Source organism: Anomaloglossus baeobatrachus, chromosome 4 (assembly GCF_048569485.1).
Source record: "Anomaloglossus baeobatrachus isolate aAnoBae1 chromosome 4, aAnoBae1.hap1, whole genome shotgun sequence".
Lineage (NCBI taxonomy): Eukaryota > Metazoa > Chordata > Amphibia > Anura > Aromobatidae > Anomaloglossus > Anomaloglossus baeobatrachus.
This window is the reverse complement of record NC_134356.1, coordinates 514,800,902-514,826,871: the sequence shown is the minus strand read 5'-3', so window position 1 is coordinate 514,826,871 and position 25,970 is coordinate 514,800,902. Positions and strand designations below refer to the sequence as shown.

Genomic DNA, 25,970 nt, shown 5'->3' with positions numbered 1-25,970 from the left:
AGCCCCCATATGGCACTATGCAGCCCCCATATGGCATTATGCAGCCCCCATATGGCATTATGCAGCCCCCATATGGCACTATGCAGCCCCCATATGGCACTATGCAGCCCCCATATGGCATCCTCACGTAGTATACATCCCCTATATAGCACAGTGCAGAGCCAGATAGCATTAGGCATCCTCACGTAGTATACAGCCCGTATATAGCAAAAAGCAGACCCAGATAGCATTAGGCATCCTCATATAGTGTACAGCCCCTATATAGCACAGTGCAGAACCAGATAGCATTAGGCACCCTCATGTAGTATACAGCCCCCATATCATTTAATGCACCCCCATGGTCGTCTGGCCACAGTGATTGTACATACTCACTTCTCCTCGTTCCCCCGCTCCTCCGGTCTCCTCAGCGTGTCCACTGCTGTCGCTTTCTCTGACCTCTCAGCAGGCGCGCAGTGATCACGTCACCACGCTCTGCTGCAGAGCTGTCAGAATGCCGACAGACACAGCGAGAATCATGAGAGAGAGCGCGCCGCTCCATCTCATCATTGCTCTCAATTGTATCGGCAGCTGCGATGCCGATACAATTGAAAGCGCGATCCTCGGCGGGGGGAGGCAGCGCGGGCACCGGGCCCCCCTTACTAGCGCTACGCCACTCCTGCCACCGCGAGTGGGCCCCCTGAAATTTGACCGGGTTTACTGTGATACAGACACCAGATGTTATAGAATATACACATTATTATATACCATCTGATGTGTGTACACAGTATATCACACTGCTCTGTACACTGGATGCGGTATACCATGTACACAGATATACAATCCTCTGCACTGATCACACCTGGGCCTACAGGACAGGATGTAACATATTCTAAATGTAATATGGGCCATATAGTGTAATGTGTGCTGCAGGCTCAGATGTGATCAGTGCAGGATTCTGTGTAGTGCTGTCTGTGCTGGAGATCAGTGTGAGTTATTGCAAGGGAGAGATGAGGCCGATGACCCGGCACTGACAGCCCGAGCTGATCTGCTGCAGTTCAGACTCCGGCAATAACTCACAATGATCCCGGGCAGAGCTGCCGCTGACACTATGGAACCGGTCTGGAGTTATCAGCGGCGTCCTGCTCCCTCCTCACTGCAGCCTCCTGCCCGGCCGGCACCATGATTAATCATACTTACCGGGATCCACTGAGACCTCCGGTCCTCCCACAAGCTCCTCTACGGCAGGAACTTAGAAGCAGCAACAGGTGCGCGGTGACGTCATCCTAGCAGACGCAGCCCACAGAGCGTGCAGTGGGCGTGTCTGCAGAAAAGTGACGGCCGGGATTGAAATTCTTTAAAGGTACAGTGCGGTCCTGAACCACACTGCGGCGTTAATAAAATGGCGCCCACACTGATGGTGGTGGGGGCCCCCTCAGAAGCTCTTGTGGTGGGGGCCCCTGGGCGGGAGCCCCGTCTGCCCCGCCTATAATCCGGCCCTGGGGGCGGCACACAGAACAACCGACTCAGGAATAGGACAGACACAGGAAGTTATCAGGCAGGGCTCCAGGCATTGAGCACAGGTCATCAGAAACTGGACATCAGTTAAGGCCCCAGACCGGGCAGAAGCCATCAGACACCAGACATCGAGTACAGCAGGCATAGACCGCAGCAGGGTGGCACAGGCACAATAAGTACAGATAGCAGAAAGGCGGTGTTGGCAACATCGGGCTTGGACCACAACAGGGCGGTGCAGGCACAGCAGTCTTGGACCGCAACAGGGTGGTGCAGGAACAGCAGGAACGCCGGACATGAGGCTTAAAACACCAAACAGAACTTTATTCACAGCAGAGTTACAAGAACAGGACACAGCAGGGTTTCAGGTACAGAAAAGAGCAGGAATTCAGGAACAGGTTACAGACTGGTACCAGGGCAACACATGGACAGGACAGGTCCGGGGCAGACATCAGAATACCAGAAATAAAGCAGTCAGGACTGAAGCTGGGTACAGGCAGACCAGATCAACATGGCAGGACCAACACAGAGCTAGATTACTAAACCTAAAGCTGTTGCTCGGCCACGCCCATCAGGGAAGGGGAACTTTTATACCAGATATCTCCCAGCCATAGGCTGGGGCCATCTTAGCAGGGTGCACACACCGCCCCAATATAAGCGAGGAAGGTGAGCATGCACGCACCCTATGCTTTAACCAGGAACCCAGCAGGGCAAGCTCAGGCCTGGGGCCTAGGGACCGAACATACGTAGATGATCAAGTAACATGAGTGGCAGTGCGGCAGAAAAGGGAACCGTGCAAGCAACCAGAAGGAAACTGCAACGGTATCCCAGCTGGATTAGGGGGGAGGAGAATGCAAGGACATTGGTGCTGGGACGCCGACATAAGTATGGAACCATAATACTGACGTTACACATGACTGGTGATACGGCAGAAATCTGTTTCTTCAGAAAGCAGCAGCTGCATGCCCTAGCTATTTCCTCTGTATACTCACTTATCATCAGTGAATAAGGCCCCTTTCACACATCAGTTTTTGCCATCAGTCACAATCCGTCGAATTTTGAACAAAAAACAGATCCAGCGACTGATGCCGTTGGATCAGTTTTTTTTCTCATTGTCTTGTATTAGCCACGGATTGCGACGGATGGCCTCACGTTTCATCTGTCGTTCGACGGATCCGTCAAAAAATGTTTGTCCGTCGGATGGAGACTAGTGCTCAGTAATGTTTTTTGTGTACGTCGAAAAATCGGACAGTGACTGATCCATCACCGTCTGTCGTTTGGTAGAATGGATGTCTATGGGTGCAGGATCCATCGTCATCCGTCAAATGACAGAATCCAGCGACGGATTCCATTTTTTTTAACTGCGCATGTTCCAATTATTATTTAGCCCCCAGCTAATCGGATCTGTGGAAAAATGGATCTGTCGCATCAGTTTAGCCACAATCTCCGGTGGATTTGTCAATTCGTCGAGAAAACAGATTGTGACTGATGACAAAAAACTGATGTGTAAAGGGGCCTTATGCTTGCACCATGACCAGGAGGTGTGAGCCCAAAAACTGGAGCTGCTCTACATGGTCGGACACAGCCATTACACAGTGCATAGCAGATATCAGGGGCACATTCATAACATTATTTTATCACTTGAACATTTTTGTTTACATATCCAATTGCAGAAATTATTATTTTTCCATGATCTCTATTAATTGAAATGTACTTTTTTCGAGCAACAAGCTGAATTTACACATCCATATTTCCTGTTTTGTGTACAAACGACAATGCCCGGACTGACCACAAGTCTTCTAACCCCAACTAAAAGTGTCATAGCCTCACTACGCTGCTAGATTGGGTCAAGACAGCCATAGTTGGTCTTGGTGTTGCGGTCCATACACGGATCGTGTAATACAGTCTTTTGAATTCAGGTTTACTTGACATAAAGTCCTCAAAAAACAACATGGCCTTCTAGTGTGACTTCATCTTCAACTGTAGGAAATGAGAGCCATACATTTGTAGCACTGAATAACCTTCCCAGGAAATGAGCTTCATTTATCTTTATAATGTAGTTGAGCGCTGCGATACTGTATTTTGCTTCTTCTTCTCACGAGCTACTTACTACTGACCTTGAAGCTCGGAAAACCTGCTGATGTGGAACATTGCATGTCAGCACTGCCCAGCTTCTTAAATACATCAGTCCTATCAATTTGAAAACATTGAAAGCAGGTAGACAAGGAGAAAAAAAGGCTCCCATCCTAGAAAATGATAAAAAATTATTAAAAACTTCAACAATTAGAAATAAACACACAAACATCATTTTCTCATTTTCCCCAGTAACCTTTTCTTTAAATCCATATTGTTCAATGCATTTGATGCTTTTCTTTTTACCATTTGTTAGAACCGAAAGTTTAAAAATAAACGTTCTCTGGTCACCAAAGTTTGAAAAATTGATTTAAGCGGTGAACACACATTTTCCTTGTTTATCGGGGTAACAGCAACATATTTACAGCGCCTGATTATCAGCATGTGAACGCAGCATAAAACACGTGAATCGTAATTACAATTGGCAAGTATAAATGTGTATTAAATTAGGGCATATATGGTATATACTTAGTGCCCAGGGTTACAAAAGCAGTAATAATAATAATGTAAGCTCAAGTAGGCACTTTGTGTGGTGAGGCACATGGCAGGCATTTTAAAGAGTGGGCAATATCAATAGTACTTTAGGTATTTTAAATGGTGGGTACATAGCTAAAACTTGTATGAAAGTTAATTTTGATGAACTGTATATGGATGGCATATGGTGACACTTAGTCGGTTAGGCTAATTTCACACATCCGGTTTGAGCCGTGCGGCTCAATCCGGCTGTGAAACCTATGCAATGGATGCGGCGAAAACACCGCATCCTTTGCATAAGTTTTTACATGCGGCCGGTCCATTTTTTTCCGGTTGCGGCACGCTACTGGGCATGCGCAGTGGAAGAAACTGCATGCGGCGGCCGGATGCGTTTTTTTATGCATCGCGCCACTTCCGGCGTCCATAGGCATGCATTGAAAAATGTGCCGCAGCGGCCGGATGCGGCGGGATGCGTTTTTTTTGCCGGAGCAAAAAACGTTGCAGGCAACGTTCCATCCGGCCGCGGCATCGGCTAAATCTGCCGCATGCGGCAAAAACCGGACTGAATGCAAGCCCATGCGGCACAATACGGCACTAATTTAAGTCTATGCAAAAAAACCCGCAACCGGCGGCAAAAAAAACAGTTGCGGTTTTTCTGCAGAGCGCCGTATTGTGCTGCAGAGCAAAAACCGGATGTGTGAAAGTAGCCTTATATTCGAAATGTACAAAGTATTCTTAATGTTAGGCAAGCAACTCGTACTTTACATGGCAAAGCAGATTCTGTATACAGGGGTATGCAGCTGCATGAGGTGATGTGGTATTCTCTTTTTTTGTACTTTGTTGCTTACAATGTTGAGGGGACTATGAAAAAAACTTGCAGAACTGGGTCCAAAAAAGTGCTGGCAGTTATTTGTCACAAGGAGATTTTTGCAGGCATCGCCAACTGTCATGGCGGCGTCAGGATCTGTGGAAACCACAGATCCTTGCACTCTGCCTGCCAACTTCTGTGAGGGCTGTGATCAGTGTAGGGAGATGTGGGCATCGATCCACAGGCTTAGACAGGCTAGCAAGAGCTAATCTGGGCTGGGCTACTAGTTTGGCTCTCCCACAGCATGTGATCAAAGAGACTATCATGTTCACTCACCTCCTATATTTACTGACTGGACTGTTTCATTAATGCCAGCTATAGTTTACCTATACTGGTCTGGTGAGGTGAGGTGATCATGACTCTTTGATGGCAGTAGTACTTTATTGCTGTGAGCGGTTGAAGTGTTAACCCTTGTTGTCTTTTTGTTGCTACCTTCCTGCTCTTGCTTTTCTCCTTAGTCTCTTATGGTTTGTTCTTGTGAGCTTGCAGTGTGTCTGGTTTTTGTTTTCCCTGTCTGTCTTATTTTGCATTTCTATCACACTCCTGCCCCTTCCTTCCCTGTGGGGTAGGGGAATGCAACAGTTTAGATCTGATCAGGAGAATAGCCAGGCACGGGACTCCAGCATTTAGTGGTAACACTAAGGTTAGGGGTAGCTTAGGGTAACCTAGCATGACGGACAGCATTAGAGCCTCCTTTTCCTGCAGTCTCATCATAACATTACTCTTTTTCATCACCCATGCAAAGTAGTGTGGCAATAAGCCAATAGAGCAAATCCCATAAATATATACTCACAACTTCAAAATATTTCTGCATTTATCACTGTACATACCATATCATCCCTTGGTTGTATACCAGATGTAAAACGTTCTCAGCAATTTTGAATTCTCCATATTCTGGCTGAATATATATAAAACATACATATAAATTCCAAAGGATCATTACATAATGTAGGTCAAAGTCTGTACAGGGTTAAATCCAAACCACAACAGGCAAATCAAATTACATCTCATTCCCTTGTTAAACAGCCAAACATAATTTAGCTAATAACTATCCAAACTCAACAGCGAGGACAGGCATGGGAAGATGAGCCCTCCACGGTACATCATCCTTGCTTGCATTACACAATTATAGAAAAACCATGTCGGTATGAATAAAATCTTATTGCCTGTGAGAGATACTGACACACCCCAGTCACATAATGCATGGACTTGTACATGACGTCGACCGCGCAATCGGATCATGGTCTCTGTATTGTGTAAATCCACAAGTTCGCAATAACCTCCTGCAATTACCATCCACATAATATAAAACGTGGCAACTGGACATCCAGTAATTAAAAAATCCATCAGATGGTAAAAAGAGTAGCAAATATATATATATATATACCCATTTCTAGAAACACTCATGAGGCCACCACAAAGTGTTTCTTGCTAATTAGAAATAATTTGTACCCATTCTCAAAATGTTTTCATTTCTTAAGTTGAATAAAATGTTATAACTTTACAAGTATTTTATATTATACTCACAAATTTGCTTTCAAGGTCCCAACAGCAACAGTCGCTCAAATACCGTACAAACAGGCCACGGAAGAAATCAATAAGGAGGATACTGGCCACTGTGAAAATCATATCAATAATGGAAAGCTTCAACATCTCCTGAAATAAAAAGCTTCAAGTCATAAATCTAAATGATCAAGACAAATTCACTAAAGTTCCCCATGTCCTAAAATAAAATTAAACTGGGTGTAAAATATAGCTGTTTTTCCAATTGATAAATATTTGCAAGATATAACTGAAAGCACATGTAGCACCCCAGGGGGTTGGGGGAAAAATAGTCGTCACCGGGCTGGTGAGGGTCAGGGGATGTCACGGGTGGCCCTGCCCGGTTTCGTGACCTTGAGGCGTACATGAAGGGAGAGGGGGAATAAGGATGATGGTGGAGGTTGTTTTCGTGACGCCACATGTGGTATGTGGCCAGGTAATTAGCCGCCGCTACTGTCGCTGTTCTCCGGGGCAGATGGTAGTAGCAGCCGAGATGTTTCTGCTCCCCACAGGTGGAGTGGGCCCCGGGGAGGATGATGATTGAAGTAGTGATGGTGGGCACCGGGACGGGAATGACAGGCGGATACAGTCTCTGTGGGTTCCAGGTGTTTTACTCACAGTTTATTAAGTAAACCAGTTGCCGCTCCCGAAGCACTGGTCACCGCTGTGATGGACCCCAGTTGATCCCGAGCAATTCAAAATCACCGACGGTGTTCCCACTGTGAGTCCTTTCTGGTCAGGGTCCCTCCAATCCCGGTGTATGTGGAATGTGGAATGGGTCGCGGGTGTTTCCGGTACTCACCGCAGACCCTGAAATCCCGTGTAGCTATAGAGAACCTGGGCTGAGCTGGATGCTCCAAGCCACGGACCCTATGGCGCTCCCAGAAGTGTGAGGTAGAAGAGAGTGGACTGAGGTCCTTAAGTGCGTCTCACCCCAAGTTGTGCCCAGGGCTAACTGACTATATGTGAAGACGCTCCTTCCCTTTTTGGCAAGTGGTGCCCGCCCCCCAGGTGGCTGTCCTGGTGACTGGGAAAGTCTCATGCTTCATAATGGCCACCCCTATCCACCCCAGGCCATCCCCCCAGTGGGAAGGCACCTAACTGTGTGTGGTTGTGAATGTGAGAATCACCAGGAATTAACCTCTCCTTACCCGGGATGAGTACTACATCTTAAAGGAGATGCAGTACCCTGTGGCGACTGAAGCCTCAGGGGCGCCACACACATACACCACCATACCCCTGCTGTACCTCCTGCTACAAAAAAAGGTTTTGAACTTGGCATTACTTGACTGTTTTTGTTTTCCCCGTTCACTGAAAAGAAGAATTACCGTGAATGTGCAGGTATTGCTCATAGCATGCTGCACATATTACCCATAAGGCCAACCTAGGGCGCAGCAGTAAGGCGGGCATATATACAGAAGAAATAACAACCAAATATTTATACATTTCTTTTTACATTTACATATTTACATCCATATAAATTTACTAAATTAAGCAGTACATTTACGTTGCCCATCTCAATTGCTCAGACACGGGGGAAGCACTGCAGTTACTACAGTTTCTTGAATCGCCGCCCCCTCTGAACACCTCCTGGATCCTGGATGCTAGACATTGTGGGAGATGTGAGTGCAGCGCCAGCTCTCTGCTTCTATCTCCACCACCTCTGCTTCTAACTGTGACAGAAGATGTCAAGAGGGAATGGAGTTAGTAGTAATGAGTGACACCAGTGCCAGGGAGAAGGAACCTATAAATATGTGCTTGGGCCAAAGGCGTAGAAATGTGTAAATCTGGCCCTGCACATGTGCTGTAGTCTTTAAATACATTTTAATAAGCGCATAACTAATTTGCCATGTAACACTGTTATTAACTAACCTGCCCTACATAGGTTTCCCAACATTCATTCTTCTGTGGTCGGATGATTGGTATGATAGACACTGTTGTCTGGTTGTCAATAAGTGCCAATGGCTTTGTCAGGTTCTGCTCAAATTCTAGAAGAAGTGTAGAGTTTGTGTCCACTCCAATAGTGGGAGTTGATATAGAAAACACAGTGACCGCTGTGGTAGCATAGAGGCGGGCAGCATCTTTGAATGTCTCATTACTGCTATTCTGAAACAAAACATGTTAAAAAGACAAGAAAAGTCACAAAATTGTACAAATAAGAAGCAATTCTGCAATACGACATAACAACATAAAGAGTAGAATATTACTTTTTAGTCTCACAAATTAGTTCCTACATTCAAATTGATAGATTTTACCTGCATATTATTACACAATAGCCAACTAGGTCATTGCTTAAAGAAAAACTGTCACTACATTCATGCTGTCCATACCACGGGCGGCATGAATCAGAGCCTGGCTGCGCGCGCACACAGTTGTCGCGGGCGGAGGAGGGGACACTGCGCTCTCCCACTGCTCGGGTCCGGCTGCTGCGGCTGCTCGGTGGTTGCTCGAGCGGTGTGCCGGATCCCGGGGACTCGAGCGGCGTTCCTCGCCCGTGAGTGAAAAGGGGGAATTGATTGTGGGGATTTGATATTGTCCGTGACGCCACCCACGGTTGTGGTGAGATTGGTGACACCACCGCTGCTCTGGACGGGGATCCCGGGAGCGATGACAGGGAGCAGCCTGGATGTTAGTTCTCCCCTCCGTGGGTAGGGGGTTGGTAGTCCCGGGGCCCGGTGATGGGGTAGGGATGGATTGCAGGCGGGTTACGGAGCCTGGCGAGGTGCAGGGTCGCGGGGGCAGCGCTGTGCCGCACGGCACGGTGGTACTCACTCAGCCAATGATGTACACAGAGTCTCCGGTAAAACAAACGGCTGGATGGACGGGTCCCACAGACGGCTGCGGTGTTTCTCCTCCCGGCAGGTTGATGGTGACTGCCTTTCCCTGCACCTGTGTAGTGTAAACGGTTCCAATGGGTTCCTACCGGTAACCCGCTCCCCAGCTTGAAGGTTGCTGAAGGAGCCCTTTTTGCCCGCAGGCTCTGGCCCTGGGACCTTTAGCCTTGGCGGTGACTGTGTTTCCCTCTCTTGGTTGGACTGTTGCCTTCAGTCGGGACTTGGCTGCTGGGAAACCCAGGAGGTTCCCTTCGCTAACGGATTTGACAAATTCACGGCGACTCCTAGCCTTGCCGGGGTCCGTAAGCCCCTGCCGGATGGTGCTGGCTTCTCTTTGCGTACCGGTCCGGTACCGCCGGGCCACCGCCCGTTCACGGTCCTTACGGCTAGCTCCAATAGGCCTCTCCTGCAGACGGTCACCATCGTCTGCCAACCTTGCTGATCCGTCCGGGACACACACCCGGACCACTTTCTGTCCGCTCCTTTTCCACTTTCCTTCCTCTCACTTTCACTTTCCAATGTCAGAGTTCCGGGATTTACAGTTTTCTTTTAAAGGATCTTGCCCTTTGTTAACATGGAGTTTTCTGTTCTGTTGCCCTACTTCCTGTTCATCTGTTTAAAAGCCCACCCCTAAGCTTAGTCGAGTTGCCTGAGTATACTGCTTCCTGTGTACTCCTGCCCTGCTGCTCTCATCTCCTGATTGCTGTTTGGATCCGGTTGAAACACCTGATACCAGCTCTGGACTTCACCTCTCATCCAACTGTGCTTGGACTCCGTCTGCCGTCTCTGGTCGGCACTTCTGCCCGGTCCCTTCCGTTCATATCCACCCTAGGACTCACATCACGTACGGACATTTTTTGGACTATATCTGTTGCCCTTTTTGTGTCCCGGCTGCTGTACATTTGGGCCTTCTGGGGCGATTGCCGGACAGCCCCTGTATAGGGGTTCGCTTCTGGCAGTCTCCCTGGGGGAGTCCAGTGCGCGGCCCTGGGAATTCCCCTTTGCTCTGAACCCGGCAGGTATTTACAGTGTTTATGTTCCACTGTGTATATTCTGTTCGGTGTACATATTGCGGTTACATATTACTGTGTATATTTTGTTCTGTTTACATATTGCGGTTACATATTATAAAACGTCTTTTGCACCAAGAACTCGTCTCTGGTTGTCATTGCCCTAACGCAATCGAAATCCTCAGTACATACAATAGTATTACACCCAACTCCACTCTTTTTCCCGCCTCCAGGACTGTGAACTCCTCGGTGGGCGGGACCATCTGCCTGGCCCACCCCCTGGTGTGGACATCAGCCCCTGGAGGAAGGCAACAAGGGTTTTTGTCTGACTTCGGTGTGCCTGACCAGGAGTGTGGGGTGTGTTGGTGTAGTGCTTGTGACGTCCTGGCTTGCCCAGGGCGGCACACACACACACACACACACATGAGACCTAGAGCTGAGCAGGGAGAAGCTGGCTAAGGGCTGCACTGGACTAGTAATATCTCACCCTATAGTCCCAAAAAAGCTCTTCAAGGTTTGTTTATCCTGAAATCCTAGAGCGTTTCAGAGAAAACTATACCTGGAATTGCAATGTGGCTCTGATTTGTGCTGCCCGTCATTTGGGCAGCATCAATGTAGTGACCGGTTCTCACTAATGATAAGATTTCCAAATATAAATAACCCTAATTACAAAAAAGTTACGTCACAGTGTAAAAGGTAAATAAAACAAGGATAAATGATTTGGAATATTTTCCATATTTTATTCACAACAGAGCACAGAACACATCAGAATTAAATAGTTAGACATTTTTACTTTTCAGTAACAAAAAAAATAAAAATTGATGGCAGCAACACATCGATAATGGTGTGATAGAGCTAACACAAGGTTGGAAGAGTAGATGGTACTACTGAAAAACAGCTGGAGGGTCAGATTTCAACTGTCACATGACTGTATATTAAGAGCAGTTAGAGAGGCAGAGTCTCTCAGAAGCAAAGAGGGTCAAAGGTTCACTAATCTCAAGAAAAAAAAAAGCGCTTGACAAAATATGGCACTCACTCAATGAATAAAAATTACGTTTTATTAGTACATAATTAAAACCATACAAAATACATAAAAATTGACACCACCATATAAACCAAGGGCCCCTTATGCACATAAGTTCCTTAAATACATAATGATATAAGTCTTGCCAGAACCAAATAGCAGAAAAAGCTCCTAATAGAGCACAAGAAAATATAGAGGAATATCTCAATACTATAAAAAAAATGCAAGGTTAGACAATGTCTACAAAACAACCATATAGACATATAGAGGTAAAGCACATCAAGCATATAATATAGATGATGTAAATTCCCACAAAAACCATATAAGGTATAGGAAAAGCCTAGCTTGTATCAAAAATAGCATAAGCATATGAGAATGAGCCAAATGTAGTACATGAATGAGAAAATGCAAATATCATTAAACAGCAAGATAAGGTGTAAAGGAGACCTGACCCAATGCGTGTCGCCTAGCACGGCTTCTTCAGGGGCAATAATGTGGTCCTCCCTCTTTTGCAGGTTTACTAATCTGTGAACTGTGTCTGAAAATTGTGGAATCATTTCACAAAAATGTTTCTCAACATAAAATTGCAAAGATTTAGAATATATCACCAACTACAATACATAATATCAGCAAAAGACTCATAAATTCTACAGAATTCCAAGTGCACAATGGACGTGGCTGATGTTCAATATAAGATGCTCATGATCTAGGAGCCTCAGGTGGTGCTGCATTAAAAACAGGCAAGATGCATACCACTGAACTGGCTCAGGAATACATCCAAAAATCATTGATTGTGAACAGTTCACCGTACAATCCATAAATTAGAGCTCTATCGTGCAAAAGAGAAGCCATGTATCAACACAATCCAGAAAGGCTGCTGTCTTCTCTAGGTCAAGGTTCATTTAAAATGGATTGAGGCAAAATGTAAAACTGTTCTGTGGTCGGATTAATCCAAATTTAATAGTATATATTTATACAATATACAATAGTTGTATTACTGCCAATAGCATGGGTGGCTTACACCTCTGAAAAGGTACTAGAAATGCTGAGCATTATATGTGTTAGAACAACATATACCGGTAGTATGCTTCCATGCAGATAATGTCTATTTCAGAGAAGGGCTTCCATGTTTCAGCAAGACAATACTAAACAAAATATTATATCTATCACATGGCTTCACAGAAGAAGAGTTTGGGTGATGAACTTGCTGCCTGCAGTCCAGTTCTTTCAGTAATAGAAAACATTTGGTGTATTATGATAGAAAAAATCCAGCGAAGAAGACCCCGGACTGATGAGCAGCTAGAATTCAATATCAGATAAGAATGGGACAACATTCTTCTCCAAAATCTTTAGCAATTGATCTTATCATTTCACAGACATTTATAGTCTCTGTTGTAAAAAAGAAGACAGGATGCTACTAGTGGTGAGCAAGAACTACCATGCCCTGTATTCGAAATGAGCCTGCCGGATGCTGGGATGGACTCGACTTGAGTACCGAGCATAATGGAAGTCAATGGGACACTGGAGCTTCCGGAAAAATGGTCTAGTTTCCCATTGACTTTCATTTTACTCTGTACATGAGTAGAGCTCAATTGAGTGTCTGACCTGCTTGTTTCGAGTACCAAGCACCTAAGCATGGTAGTGCTCACTCATCACTAGATGCTGCACAATGGTAGACATTGCTCTGCCCCAACTTTTGTGTGATGTGTTGATGCCATCAGTTTCTAAGTTAGGTGTTTTTTCCAAATGAAATGGAAAAATGTGTAACATTCACCATCTGATAGGTGTCCTACATTCTGTTGTGAATAAATATGGCTATAACAGACTTCCAAATCATTGTATTGTCTTCTTTACATCTTAAAAAGCATCACAACTTTTTGGGAATTGTGGTTGTATAAAAAGATGATGTAGCTGCCACCAACATGGCCGTCAGTGCTCTACATTTCTAGCATTGAGCCCCAAGGTGCTCTACATACTTTGCACAATGCTGACATTCTCATTCACAAAGTGAACATGCTCATTTGTCATTGATTTAATATTTTTTAAGGCCATAGAAAATATAACTGATCTGTAGCCATCTCTTGATATAAATACAGGCTCCCTGAACTGTAAAGTATATTCCGTCTATGAAGTTCTCAGGGAGATGTGAAGTTAGTTTCATGGCTCAATTTGTCTAAAAGCTTCACGTTTAACTTACTTCACTCATGCTGTTTACTTTGTCCAGTAGGGCAATGATTAAACTGTACAAGTTTCCTAGATACAAGACCAGAACCCTGAAGACAGAACAGATAAAGTGAGTTTCTGGATCGCAAGTCTCCATGATGTCAGTTTTATCTGAATTATGCTCTTCATTCTTACCTCGCCAGCTGGAATCGTAATGTTGTTCTCGGATGATACATTTCCAAGGCAGCTACAAGCTCAAATGCTGAAGGTGCAATCATGGTTATGAGTGAAACGACAACGCTCACCTGTGAAGAAGTATATAGTATCCAGATATATATATATATATATATATATATATATATATAGATAGATAGATAGATAGATAGATTTACTGCATATATATTATATCAGGCACAATATATTTACATGTAAGTGTTATTGATTCTCTTTCAAGTGTGTTGCCCTATCAGGACAATCCTTGGTTCTATGCCTTATTATGTCAGAGTCACCTGCTTAGGACCCCCATTTACAATGAAGAGCTGCCAAGTGTGGGTACCGCCTGTTCTGGTGAACACTATCGGCAAAGCATGTGTATGGCTGACCACAACTTCTCTCACAGCTGTTCATTAGAAAGCAGCTGATTTAATTCTCAGGAGTTGTAATGATGACACTTTTTTGGATGATCACTAGTGATGAGAGAGCAATACCATGCACCTGCGCTCGATACTCGTTAAGAGTAGTTGGATGCTTCAATGGGTGCAACTCGAGTACCCAACTATAATGGAAGTCAATGAGGAACTCGAGCATTTTTCCAGAAGAGTTCCCACAGTAATGCTTGAGTTCCCCATTGACTTCCATTATACTTGGTACTTAAGCCGTGCCCAACCAACATCCAACTGCTCGCATGAGTACCAAGCACCTGAGCTTGGTAGTGCTGTCTCATCACTAGTGATCGCTGATACACATACCTTCAAACTTTCACATGGCAACAACAGAAGCAGTATTTGCCTAATTTGATTAAAAAAATAATATTTTGGACCAAAAGGAATTGTTAACCAAAAAAAACTAGCAATTTTAGAAAAAAAAAAGTTTAACTATCATTCAATTAAAAACCAATCAATAAATCAGAAGGTGACTTCACAAAGCCAAACGTCTGATTGGGGGAACTGTCCATAATGTACGGAGCTTAGCCACACTATGTAGGGATGCGAGACATGTAGACTCTGGTCACAAACCAAAATATTACCTCCGAGGAAGGAAGCAAAGGAAACAATTTTACCTCATTTTTCTCCCAAAGCGATAGCTCTATTTTTGTACGTTCCAGTTTTTGAGATCTGTCTACCACAAAGTAGATAATATATATACTGCCGGCCAGTGAGAGCAGGACTAAGATGTTGGCAAGAATTCTTAGACTTATTGTGACGGCCCTAGAGGTAGAAAATGTTGTCAGGAGAAATTGTTTTCTTATTTTCTTGTGTTGCATATAATTAGAGATACAAAATGACATTATTACAAATTACCTTTATCTTAAAGTGGTTGTACAGGACAGAGATATTGATGACCAAGTCTCAGGAAAAGACATGAATGTCAGATTGGTGATATTCCGACCCCAATCACTCTCCCCAATTGTTTGTTTGCAGGTCCTGCGGCGGTTGGAAGTAACATACAGAGTGGGACACTACCTCTTAGTACACTGCATAGGGGTCATTCTCATCTACCACAGCACCTGAGAATGTCGAGTACTCTGAACAACGCTGTGGCATCCCAGCTTCAACTTTTTATTTTAAAGACACCACAGGACCTGCTACCAGCTGATTAGTAGGAGAGCCTGGTGCCGACGTCACCTCCCTCACCGACCTGATATCGATGACCTATTGTATGTATATGTCATCAATATCTAAGTCTTACACAGCCCCTTTAATAAAAATCACTATTCATATCAAACCTATGAAAATACTAAGCTACAGACCAACCCAGCTTTATATGTTCATATGTTGTATGGATTGTTACGTCCATCTGAACATATATCTGAATAGCTTATGCTAGGGTTAAATGAAATATTTGCATATTCTCATGCAAACAGCTTGTCCTAATATATTAACTGAAATCCAGTATATTCATCTCTGAGCCATTTTACTAAGTACATATTTTATTTCATATAGTGTTACCTGGTGCTTACCCTGAGCTATGGCCTATAGTGTATTCCAGAGATGAATTCACAATTGTTCTCAGTTAGTCTTTAGTGGTAAACTCTTATTATTGTCAGTGCATATGGAGCAATGAATGTGACTTTTTCATCTTAGGGCTCATGCGCACGTACCTGCTGAATATTCTGCAGCGATTTGACAGCACATGTGCGCTTCAAATCGCTGCAGAAACACTGCATAATGGATGCAGTTTTTTTGTAGAAAAAGCTGATTTTTATGCGCTATGGATGCTGCCCCCACCATAGACAGAGTGGGAGCTGCATCCATAGTGCACGGAATAATTGACATGCTGCTTTTATGAACGGCTGGGTCAAAATTTTGGCATCCAAATCGCTGCGTTCATAAAAGCAACGTGCGCACATATCATGCACAATCTACATAGATTGTTCAGGGGATGCAGGACGCATGCATTTACACTGCAGTGCTATACGCAGCGTAAATGCATGTAATTACACAATGTGCACACGAGCCCTTACTATGTAACAATATTTACCACAGGATGAAACTTCAAGTAGAGATTTGGTGTTCTACTTACAAATTCTTGCTTTTTCGCTTTTCCTGCTCTTCTAAAATTGCTTCCTTTAAAAAAAGTAAGAAAACTGAATAACCTGACTCCACAATCCATATGATCAATATAATCGTAACATCAGTGCCATCACAGACCAACCTGCCTCCTATATAAATCTTTACTATTAGTGTTTTGTGATATAGGGAACCAGTCGGCTTTCTCATGCTGCCCTAACCACAGGCAGTATAAAATACAGACAGGCTGCTTACTTTGAGCTAAATCCGATAAATGATAGCTTGAAAAATGAGTCAAGCACAGATAGAGTAGTCCTAGCACGAGGAGAGGAGTCTTCTGGGCGGAGTCTGCTTCTGACTTCTCTTCACACACCTTGGTTTAGTTGATTTCACTGTCCATATATTATACACATATGAGGAGACCCATGTCATTATCACACAATCTGTGGTTTGGGCAGTATGAAATTATTAATAGGAGCTACAGAAAGTAACAGGTAACTAATTTGTATGAGGGCCTTAAAGGGGTTATCCACTACTAGGACAACACTTCTGATTCCACGTTTCCCCAGATAAAATAATAAAGCCTATACTCACCTCCAGTACAGACGCCATTCCAGCGGTGTCCAGGATTGGCGGTGCCGGGGCTCATGGGTTGTGATGTCAAACAAGCCCCGTGTCCAATCAGCTCTGGCTTCTGTCTCACCACATATTGACACAGGAGCAATCAACAGGAAGTGAGCGGCAGCCATAGTGCTCACATTCTGTTGATTAACTCACTTTTTCCAATGACAGAACGAAGGACTCATGTGGCATCACAACCCCATGTGAGCCCTGTGTACTTAAGGTGAGGTGAGGTACTTGAGGTGAGTATTGGCTTTATTATTTTACCTCGGGGAAACATGTGGAATCAGAAGTAGAGTTGAGCGTGGTTCGTGGTTCTCCAGTTCGCAGTTCGAGTGATTTTGGGGGCTGTTCTAGATCGAACTAGAACTCGAGCTTTTTGCTAAAGCTCGATAGTTCTAGTTACATTCGAGAACGGTTCTAGCAGCAAAAAGCCAAGCTAATTACTAGCTGGCTTTCCGCTGTAATAGTATAAGTCACTCTGTGACTCACACTATTATGAAATTTCATCATATAGTGTGCGGGAACAGCGCATTCAGATCACTGCTGCTGGGATAATGGCGATCGCCATTTTTTTCCCCCTAGTCTTCCTTCCCTAAGCGCGCGCGTGTAGTGGGGCGGGCCAGCATGTCAGCCAATCCCAGACACACACACAGCTAAGTGGACTTTTAGCCAGAGAAGCAACGGCATGTGTGATAAGATGTCCATGTCACATGTCCATGCATTATAAAAACGGGTATCTGCCCGTCAGGACGCCATTATCTGCCTTCTGCGTCTGGGTGTCAGTCACCCAGTTACACACAGCGCTATACAGAATAGGGATAGAAGTTTCTTTTAGCCCTTGTAAGGGCTAATAACAGCAGGCTCAGAGCCATAGGTGACAGTCAGGTCCGCAGAAAGAGATTTTAACAGCTACAGATAAGAGCGTCTGTGTAGCTAAGCTCAGGGACTTCCTCGCTGCATTTCACCATTAGGAGGGATAGAAAGTGAGGCTTCCTTTCCTCTACACAGACCCACAACCATGCCACTGTACCCTCCAGCCCTTTGCACACTCAAGCTCATTGTTACTAAGCCATTATACTAGTAAACACTGAGGAATCTTAGTGGCATTCTAAAAGTGGCTGTTGTACTCCATTTGTGCCCCACTGGTGCCAAGCTATTTGCAGCACCACTGCATTGCACACTTAAACTCATTTTTACTAAGCTATTATACTAGCAAACACCGAGGAAACTTAGTGGCATCCTAAAAGTGGCTGTTGGACTTCCATTAGTGTCCCACTAGTGCAAATCTATTTGCAGCATCTCTGCATTGCCCACTCAAGCTCATTGTTACTAAGCCATTATACTAGCAAACACTGAGTAAACTTAGTGGCATCCCAAAAGTGGCTGTTGGACTTCCATTAGTGTCCCACTAGTGCAAATCTATTTGCACCACCTCTGCATTGCACACTCAAGCTCATTGTTACTAAACCATTATACTAGCAAACACTGAGTAAACTTAGTGGCATCCTAAAAGTGGCTGTTGGACTTCCATTAGTGTCCCACTAGTGCAAATCTATTTGCAGCACCTTTGCATTGCACACTCAAGCTCATTGTTACTAAGCCATTATAATACCAAACACTGAGGAAACTTAGTGGCATCCTAAAAGTGGCTGTTGGACTTCCATTAGTGTCCCACTAGTGCAAATCTATTTGCAGCACCGCTGCATTGCACACTCAAACTCATTGTTACTAAGCCATTATAATACCAAACGCTGAGGAAACTTAGTGGCATCCTAACAGTGGCTGTTGGACTTCCATTAGTGTCCCACTAGTGCAAATCTATTTGCAGCACCTCTGCATTGCACACTCAAGCTCATTGCTACTAAGCCATTATAATACCAAACACTGAGGAAACTTAGTGGCATCCTAAAAGTGGCTGTTGGACTTCCATTAGTGTCCCACTAGTGCAAATCTATTTGCAGCACCTCTGCATTGCACACTCAAGCTCATTTTTACTAAGCCATTATACTAGCAAACACTGAGTAAACTTAGTGGCATCCTAAAAGTGGCTGTTGGACTTCCATTAGTGTCCCACTAGTGCAAATCTATTTGCAGCACCTATGCATTGCACACTCAAGCTCATTGTTACTAAGCCATTATACTAGCAAACACTGAGGAAACTTAGTGGCATCCTAAAAGTGGCTGTTGGACTTCCATTAGTGTCCCACTAGTGCAAATCTATTTGCAGCACCTCTGCATTGCACACTCAAGCTCATTGTTACTAAGCAATTATAATACCAAACACTGAGGAAACTTAGTGGCATCCTAAAAGTGGCTGTTGGACTTCCATTAGTTTCCCACTGGTGTCAAGCTATTTCTAACACCTCTGCATGACACCCTCCTGCTCTGTTTTTAATAAGCTATAATAATAGCAAAAAATGCTGCCAGTTAGTGGCATCCAAAAAGTGGCTGTTGTACTCCATTTGTGCCCCACTGGTGCCAAGATATTTCTAGCACCTCTGCATAACACCCTCATGCACATTTTGCAACGCTATTTTTATAGCAAACTCAGGGAATTCCTTGCTGCATTTCATCATTAGGAGGGATAGAAAGTGAGGCTTCCCTTACTGTCCTGGTACACACAGAACACGGCCACTGTACCCACCTGCCCACTTTTGCCATGCTATTTAATTTGCCCAAAGAGCTGACACTTTTTCTGCCATCCAAAAATTGTCTGGAATACTAAGTTATTGTTCCTTTGCTGCCAAGCCAGGTACAACACCTGTGCATTCTACACTCCTTTGCATTTGTGGAACGCAATTGTCGCGGGCGGGGAGGAGGGTGTCAGCACACCGCGCTCACCCCTTCTGCTCGGGTCCGGCAGCTGCTCAGTGGTGGCTCGAGCGGTGGGCCGGATCCCGGGGTTTCTCGAGCGACACTCCTCGCCCGTGAGTGAAAGGGGGTGTTTGTTGGGTGAAGGGATTGTTATAGTTCGTGACGCCACCCACGGTTGTGGTGATTGCACCACCGCTGCTCAGTGTGGGGGTCCCGGGGATGGTGATGCGGAGCAGCCAGGTGTTGTGTTGCCCCTCCGTGGGTAGGGGTTGATTATCCCGGGGCCCGGTGATGAGATGTAAAGTGTAGGGCCTGGAGGGCGCAGGGACGCGGGGGCAGCGCTGTGCCTTGCGGCACTGTGGTACTCACTCAGCCTGAAACACGGACACAGTTTGTACGGTAAACCAACGGCTGGTAGGACGGTCCCACAGACGGCTGCACCTGCACTCCCGGTAGGTGACGGTGATGTCTCTCTTCCTTGCACCTGTGTTGACTGATGGTAGCGGTGGATTCCCTCCGGTTACCCGCTCCCCGGCTGCAATCTGGGCCGGAGGAGCTCTACACTTTGCCCGCAGGCGCTGGCCCTGAGAAACTTGTGCCGTGGCGGTGGCGGTGTCTCTCCAATACGGGTTGGGCTGTTGCCTTCAATCGGGACTTGGTTGTTGGGGGATCTGCGTCCCCGTCACTGACGGATTTGGCAAATCTGGCGACTCCTAGCCTTGCCGGGGTCCGAGAGGCCCCTGCCCTGGTGCTGACTGTCCTTCGGAACACTGCTCCAGACCACCGGGCACACAGCCAACGGGGTCCTTCCAGGAACTTCCAAACGGTCCCCCCTCCAGACAGTCACCGCCGTTGCTGACCTTGCTGTTCTGGCCCTCACAAAGCTGGACCCTTCAGGCTGTCCTTCTCTTCTGTCACTTTACTTGCTTTTCCTCCTTTTCCACTTCTCTACTTTCACTTTCTTAACTACTCAGCTTAGCTCCTCACTCCTGCTCCTCCCTGAGCTAACTCTCTTCCACTTCCTCCTCCTGGACTCATCTCTCTCTATCTGCCTGGTTTCTTCCTGCCTCCAGAGTTGTGAGCTCCTCGGTGGGCGGAGCCAACCGCCTGGCCCACCCCCTGGTGTGCATCATCAGACTCCTGGAGGAAGGCAACAAGGATTTTTAGGTTAGCTGTGATGTGCCTACCTGGAGTGTGGGGTGTGGTGGTGTTGTGACCTGTGTCCCCTGGCTTGCCCAAGGCGACACATTCCCCCTTAGCAAAATGCAGACCGTCCGCGGGCTGCCGTCCTACACCGGTTTTATTTTTCTGTAAAAAGGGGATAACAGGGTTAAGCAAAACATAAATACATTTTTAATCAAAAACTCTTCCCAAGACGGGAGGCACATTTACTTAAACGTTGCAACGGTGTACGGTCACGGTTTCCGCTCTCTCCCACCCAAGCAACCTGGCCCTGATGCTGCCCCTAAAACCCAGGCAGCACCCCTTGACCCACAGTCCAGCACAAGTCACCCGAGCGGGATCTGTCCTTCCCCTCCAGAGGGTGGCCACCGGTTCCTTTGGTGGCTGGGCCCTAGCCTGCTCTGCTCAGGGCCCTCCCTCCAACCTGCCTCTCCGGAGGCGGCATAGCGGAAACGGTAACGGTACCCAACATATTTACAAGCCACTTAACGTTTGTGGTGCCCTGCAAGTTCACGGGCTTGTCCATGGATAGTTCCCATGCAAATAAACTTTAAACGGTCCCCACGGGGACAACGGTGCCGGCTCCTGCCGGTTGCAAATCACAAAGCAAATCTGGTGAAGTACTCGGTATCATTTCACTTATCATTCTTTTGCAAACTTTCAAACAACAAACTCTGTGGTGGTCCCAACGGGGACGGTGCAACGGGCATCCGCTGCCCTACTCAGATTCTTCGGCTGCGGCGGACCCTTCCTCCTCCGACATGGGCTCGGTGTCAGGCCCGGAGTCACCATCAACAGCTTCCGCACCAGACGGGTAGCTTCCAACCGCCGTAGCTTCCAGGCTTGCTACTCCCTGGGCTGCAATCACAGGGGGGTGTACGCCCAACGGGCCAGGTGCTGTGCAGCATGCGAGCAAGTAGGACGGAGGCAACCTAGGAGCCAGGGTCTGACCGGGTCCCTCAGCCGCAGCGGCCGGTCCCTCCGGGACACAGGGGCGTGGGTCACTCTCCGGTTCCTCCATTCCATACACTCGCGCTACGACAACTAGCGCCTCCACCTCTGCGGCCCATTGCTCCATCAGCCCGCCGATCTGCCTCTGATAATGACGGCAAATCTCCACCGTTCGGGCCCTCAGCCATGCCGCTGTCCCGGGCACCGGCTCGGCCGCCTCCGCATAGCTCGGCGGGGCGGACATTTTCCGTTAGGGTCGATGGATCGGGGGTCCCAGTGTGTTTGTTGCGATGCCACACTTACTCGCGTCCAGCCGCCATCGCGTCCCCCTTAGCTCTTTCCGGCCCCTCCTCTCTCGGGGCGGGGTTTTGGCCTTCGCGCCTCTACTGCTCGAGAAGACGCTCGAGCGGGAACTTTTCGCGCCAAAGATGGCGGCTTCTTAAATTTTTCTGCCGGATGCCTCCGGCGGTAACAAGGCGCACCTCTACCTGACGGCAGAGCGGTAAGATCCTGTTCGTGACACCAAGTTGTCGCGGACGGGGAGGAGGGTGTCAGCACACCGCGCTCACCCCTTCTGCTCGGGTCCGGCAGCTGCTCAGTGGTGGCTCGAGCGGTGGGCCGGATCCCGGGGTTTCTCGAGCGACACTCCTCGCCCGTGAGTGAAAGGGGGTGTTTGTTGGGTGAAGGGATTGTTATAGTTCGTGACACCACCCACGGTTGTGGTGATTGCACCACCGCTGCTCAGTGTGGGGGTCCCGGGGATGGTGATGCGGAGCAGCCAGGTGTTGTGTTGCCCCTCCGTGGGTAGGGGTTGATGATCCCGGGGCCCGGTGATGAGATGTAAAGTGTAGGGCCTGGAGGGCGCAGGGACGCGGGGGCAGCGCTGTGCCTTGCGGCACTGTGGTACTCACTCAGCCTGACACACGGACACAGTTTGTACGGTAAACCAACGGCTGGTAGGACGGTCCCACAGACGGCTGCACCTGCACTCCCGGTAGGTGACGGTGATGTCTCTCTTCCTTGCACCTGTGTTGACTGATGGTAGCGGTGGATTCCCTCCGGTTACCCGCTCCCCGGCTGCAATCTGGGCCGGAGGAGCTCTACACTTTGCCCGCAGGCGCTGGCCCTGAGAAACTTGTGCCGTGGCGGTGGCGGTGTCTCTCCAATACGGGTTGGGCTGTTGCCTTCAATCGGGACTTGGTTGTTGGGGGATCTGCGTCCCCGTCACTGACGGATTTGGCAAATCTGGCGACTCCTAGCCTTGCCAGGGTCCGAGAGGCCCCTGCCCTGGTGCTGACTGTCCTTCGGAACACTGCTCCAGACCACCGGGCACACAGCCAACGGGGTCCTTCCAGGAACTTCCAAACGGTCCCCCCTCCAGACAGCCACCGTTGCTGACCTTGCTGTTCTGGCCCTCACAAAGCTGGACCCTTCAGGCTGTCCTTCTCTTCTGTCACTTTACTTGCTTTTCCTCCTTTTCCACTTCTCTACTTTCACTTTCTTAACTACTCAGCTTAGCTCCTCACTCCTGCTCCTCCCTGAGCTAACTCTCTTCCACTTCCTCCTCCTGGACTCATCTCTCTCTATCTGCCTGGTTTCTTCCTGCCTCCAGAGTTGTGAGCTCCTCGGTGGGCGGAGCCAACCGCCTGGCCCACCCCCTGGTGTGCATCATCAGACTCCTGGAGGAAGGCAACAAGGATTTGTAGGTTAGCTGTGATGTGCCTACCTGGAGTGTGGGGTGTGGTGGTGTTGTGACCTGTGTCCCCTGGCTTGCCCAGGGCGACACATTCCCCCTTAGCAAAATGCAGACCGTCCGCGGGCTGCCGTCCTACACCGGTTTTATTTTTCTGTAAAAAGGGGATAACAGGGTTAAGCAAAACATAAATACATTTTTAATCAAAAACTCTTCCCAAGACGGGAGGCACATTTACTTAAACGTTGCAACGGTGTACGGTCACGGTTTCCGCTCTCTCCCACCCAAGCAACCTGGCCCTGATGCTGCCCCTAAAACCCAGGCAGCACCCCTTGACCCACAGTCCAGCACAAGTCACCCGAGCGGGATCTGTCCTTCCCCTCCAGAGGGTGGCCACCGGTTCCTTTGGTGGCTGGGCCCTAGCCTGCTCTGCTCAGGGCCCTCCCTCCAACCTGCCTCTCCGGAGGCGGCATAGTGGAAACGGTAACGGTACCCAACATATTTACAAGCCACTTAACGTTTGTGGTGCCCTGCAAGTTCACGGGCTTGTCCATGGATAGTTCCCATGCAAATAAACTTTAAACGGTCCCCACGGGGACAACGGTGCCGGCTCCTGCCGGTTGCAAATCACAAAGCAAATCTGGTGAAGTACTCGGTATCATTTCACTTATCATTCTTTTGCAAACTTTCAAACAACAAACTCTGTGGTGGTCCCAACGGGGACGGTGCAACGGGCATCCGCTGCCCTACTCAGATTCTTCGGCTGCGGCGGACCCTTCCTCCTCCGACATGGGCTCGGTGTCAGGCCCGGAGTCACCATCAACAGCTTCCGCACCAGACGGGTAGCTTCCAACCGCCGTAGCTTCCAGGCTTGCTACTCCCTGGGCTGCAATCACAGGGGGGTGTACGCCCAACGGGCCAGGTGCTGTGCAGCATGCGAGCAAGTAGGACGGAGGCAACCTAGGAGCCAGGGTCTGACCGGGTCCCTCAGCCGCAGCGGCCGGTCCCTCCGGGACACAGGGGCGTGGGTCACTCTCCGGTTCCTCCATTCCATACACTCGCGCTACGACAACTAGCGCCTCCACCTCTGCGGCCCATTGCTCCATCAGCCCGCCGATCTGCCTCTGATAATGACGGCAAATCTCCACCGTTCGGGCCCTCAGCTATGCCGCTGTCCCGGGCACCGGCTCGGCCGCCTCCGCATAGCTCGGCGGGGCGGACATTTTCCGTTAGGGTCGATGGATCGGGGGGTCCCAGTGTGTTTGTTGCGATGCCACACTTACACGCGTCCAGCCGCCATCGCGTCCCCCTTAGCTCTTTCCGGCCCCTCCTCTCTCGGGGCGGGGTTTTGGCCTTCGCGCCTCTACTGCTCGAGAAGACGCTCGAGCGGGAACTTTTCGCGCCAAAGATGGCGGCTTCTTAAATTTTTCTGCCGGATGCCTCCGGCGGTAACAAGGCGCACCTCTACCTGACGGCAGAGCGGTAAGATCCTGTTCGTGACGCCAAGTTGTCGCGGACGGGGAGGAGGGTGTCAGCACACCGCGCTCACCCCTTCTGCTCGGGTCCGGCAGCTGCTCAGTGGTGGCTCGAGCGGTGGGCCGGATCCCGGGGTTTCTCGAGCGACACTCCTCGCCCGTGAGTGAAAGGGGGTGTTTGTTGGGTGAAGGGATTGTTATAGTTCGTGACGCCACCCACGGTTGTGGTGATTGCACCACCGCTGCTCAGTGTGGGGGTCCCGGGGATGGTGATGCGGAGCAGCCAGGTGTTGTGTTGCCCCTCCGTGGGTAGGGGTTGATGATCCCGGGGCCCGGTGATGAGATGTAAAGTGTAGGGCCTGGAGGGCGCAGTGCAGCGCTGTGCCTTGCGGCACTGTGGTACTCACTCAGCCTGACACACGGACACAGTTTGTACGGTAAACCAACGGCTGGTAGGACGGTCCCACAGACGGCTGCACCTGCACTCCCGGTAGGTGACGGTGATGTCTCTCTTCCTTGCACCTGTGTTGACTGATGGTAGCGGTGGATTCCCTCCGGTTACCCGCTCCCCGGCTGCAATCTGGGCCAGAGGAGCTCTACACTTTGCCCGCAGGCGCTGGCCCTGAGAAACTTGTGCCGTGGCGGGTGGCGGTGGCGGTGTCTCTCCAATGCGGGTTGGGCTGTTGCCTTCAATCGGGACTTGGTTGTTGGGGGATCTGCGTCCCCGTCACTGACGGATTTGGCAAATCTGGCGACTCCTAGCCTTGCCGGGGTCCGAGAGGCCCCTGCCCTGGTGCTGACTGTCCTTCGGAACACTGCTCCAGACCACCGGGCACACAGCCAACGGGGTCCTTCCAGGAACTTCCAAACGGTCCCCCCTCCAGACAGTCACCGCCGTTGCTGACCTTGCTGTTCTGGCCCTCACAAAGCTGGACCCTTCAGGCTGTCCTTCTCTTCTGTCAC

At 48.2% G+C, this 25,970-nt stretch overlaps 1 protein-coding gene across 1 annotated transcript in view; it reads right to left on the bottom strand.

Moving 5' to 3' along the window:
- The window catches only part of TMC3 (transmembrane channel like 3), a 124,387-nt gene that overhangs the window by 39,971 nt on the left and 58,446 nt on the right, over positions 1–25,970 (bottom strand). Inside the window, exons 9-16 of the mRNA XM_075342776.1 lie at positions 16,282–16,325; positions 14,819–14,966; positions 13,735–13,844; positions 13,574–13,649; positions 8,381–8,614; positions 6,494–6,622; positions 5,797–5,864; positions 3,609–3,737 (exon numbers count right to left, since the gene is read on the bottom strand). Of these exons, the coding sequence (XP_075198891.1) occupies positions 3,609–3,737; positions 5,797–5,864; positions 6,494–6,622; positions 8,381–8,614; positions 13,574–13,649; positions 13,735–13,844; positions 14,819–14,966; positions 16,282–16,325 (938 nt within the window). The remainder of the gene's footprint in view (positions 1–3,608; positions 3,738–5,796; positions 5,865–6,493; positions 6,623–8,380; positions 8,615–13,573; positions 13,650–13,734; positions 13,845–14,818; positions 14,967–16,281; positions 16,326–25,970) is intronic.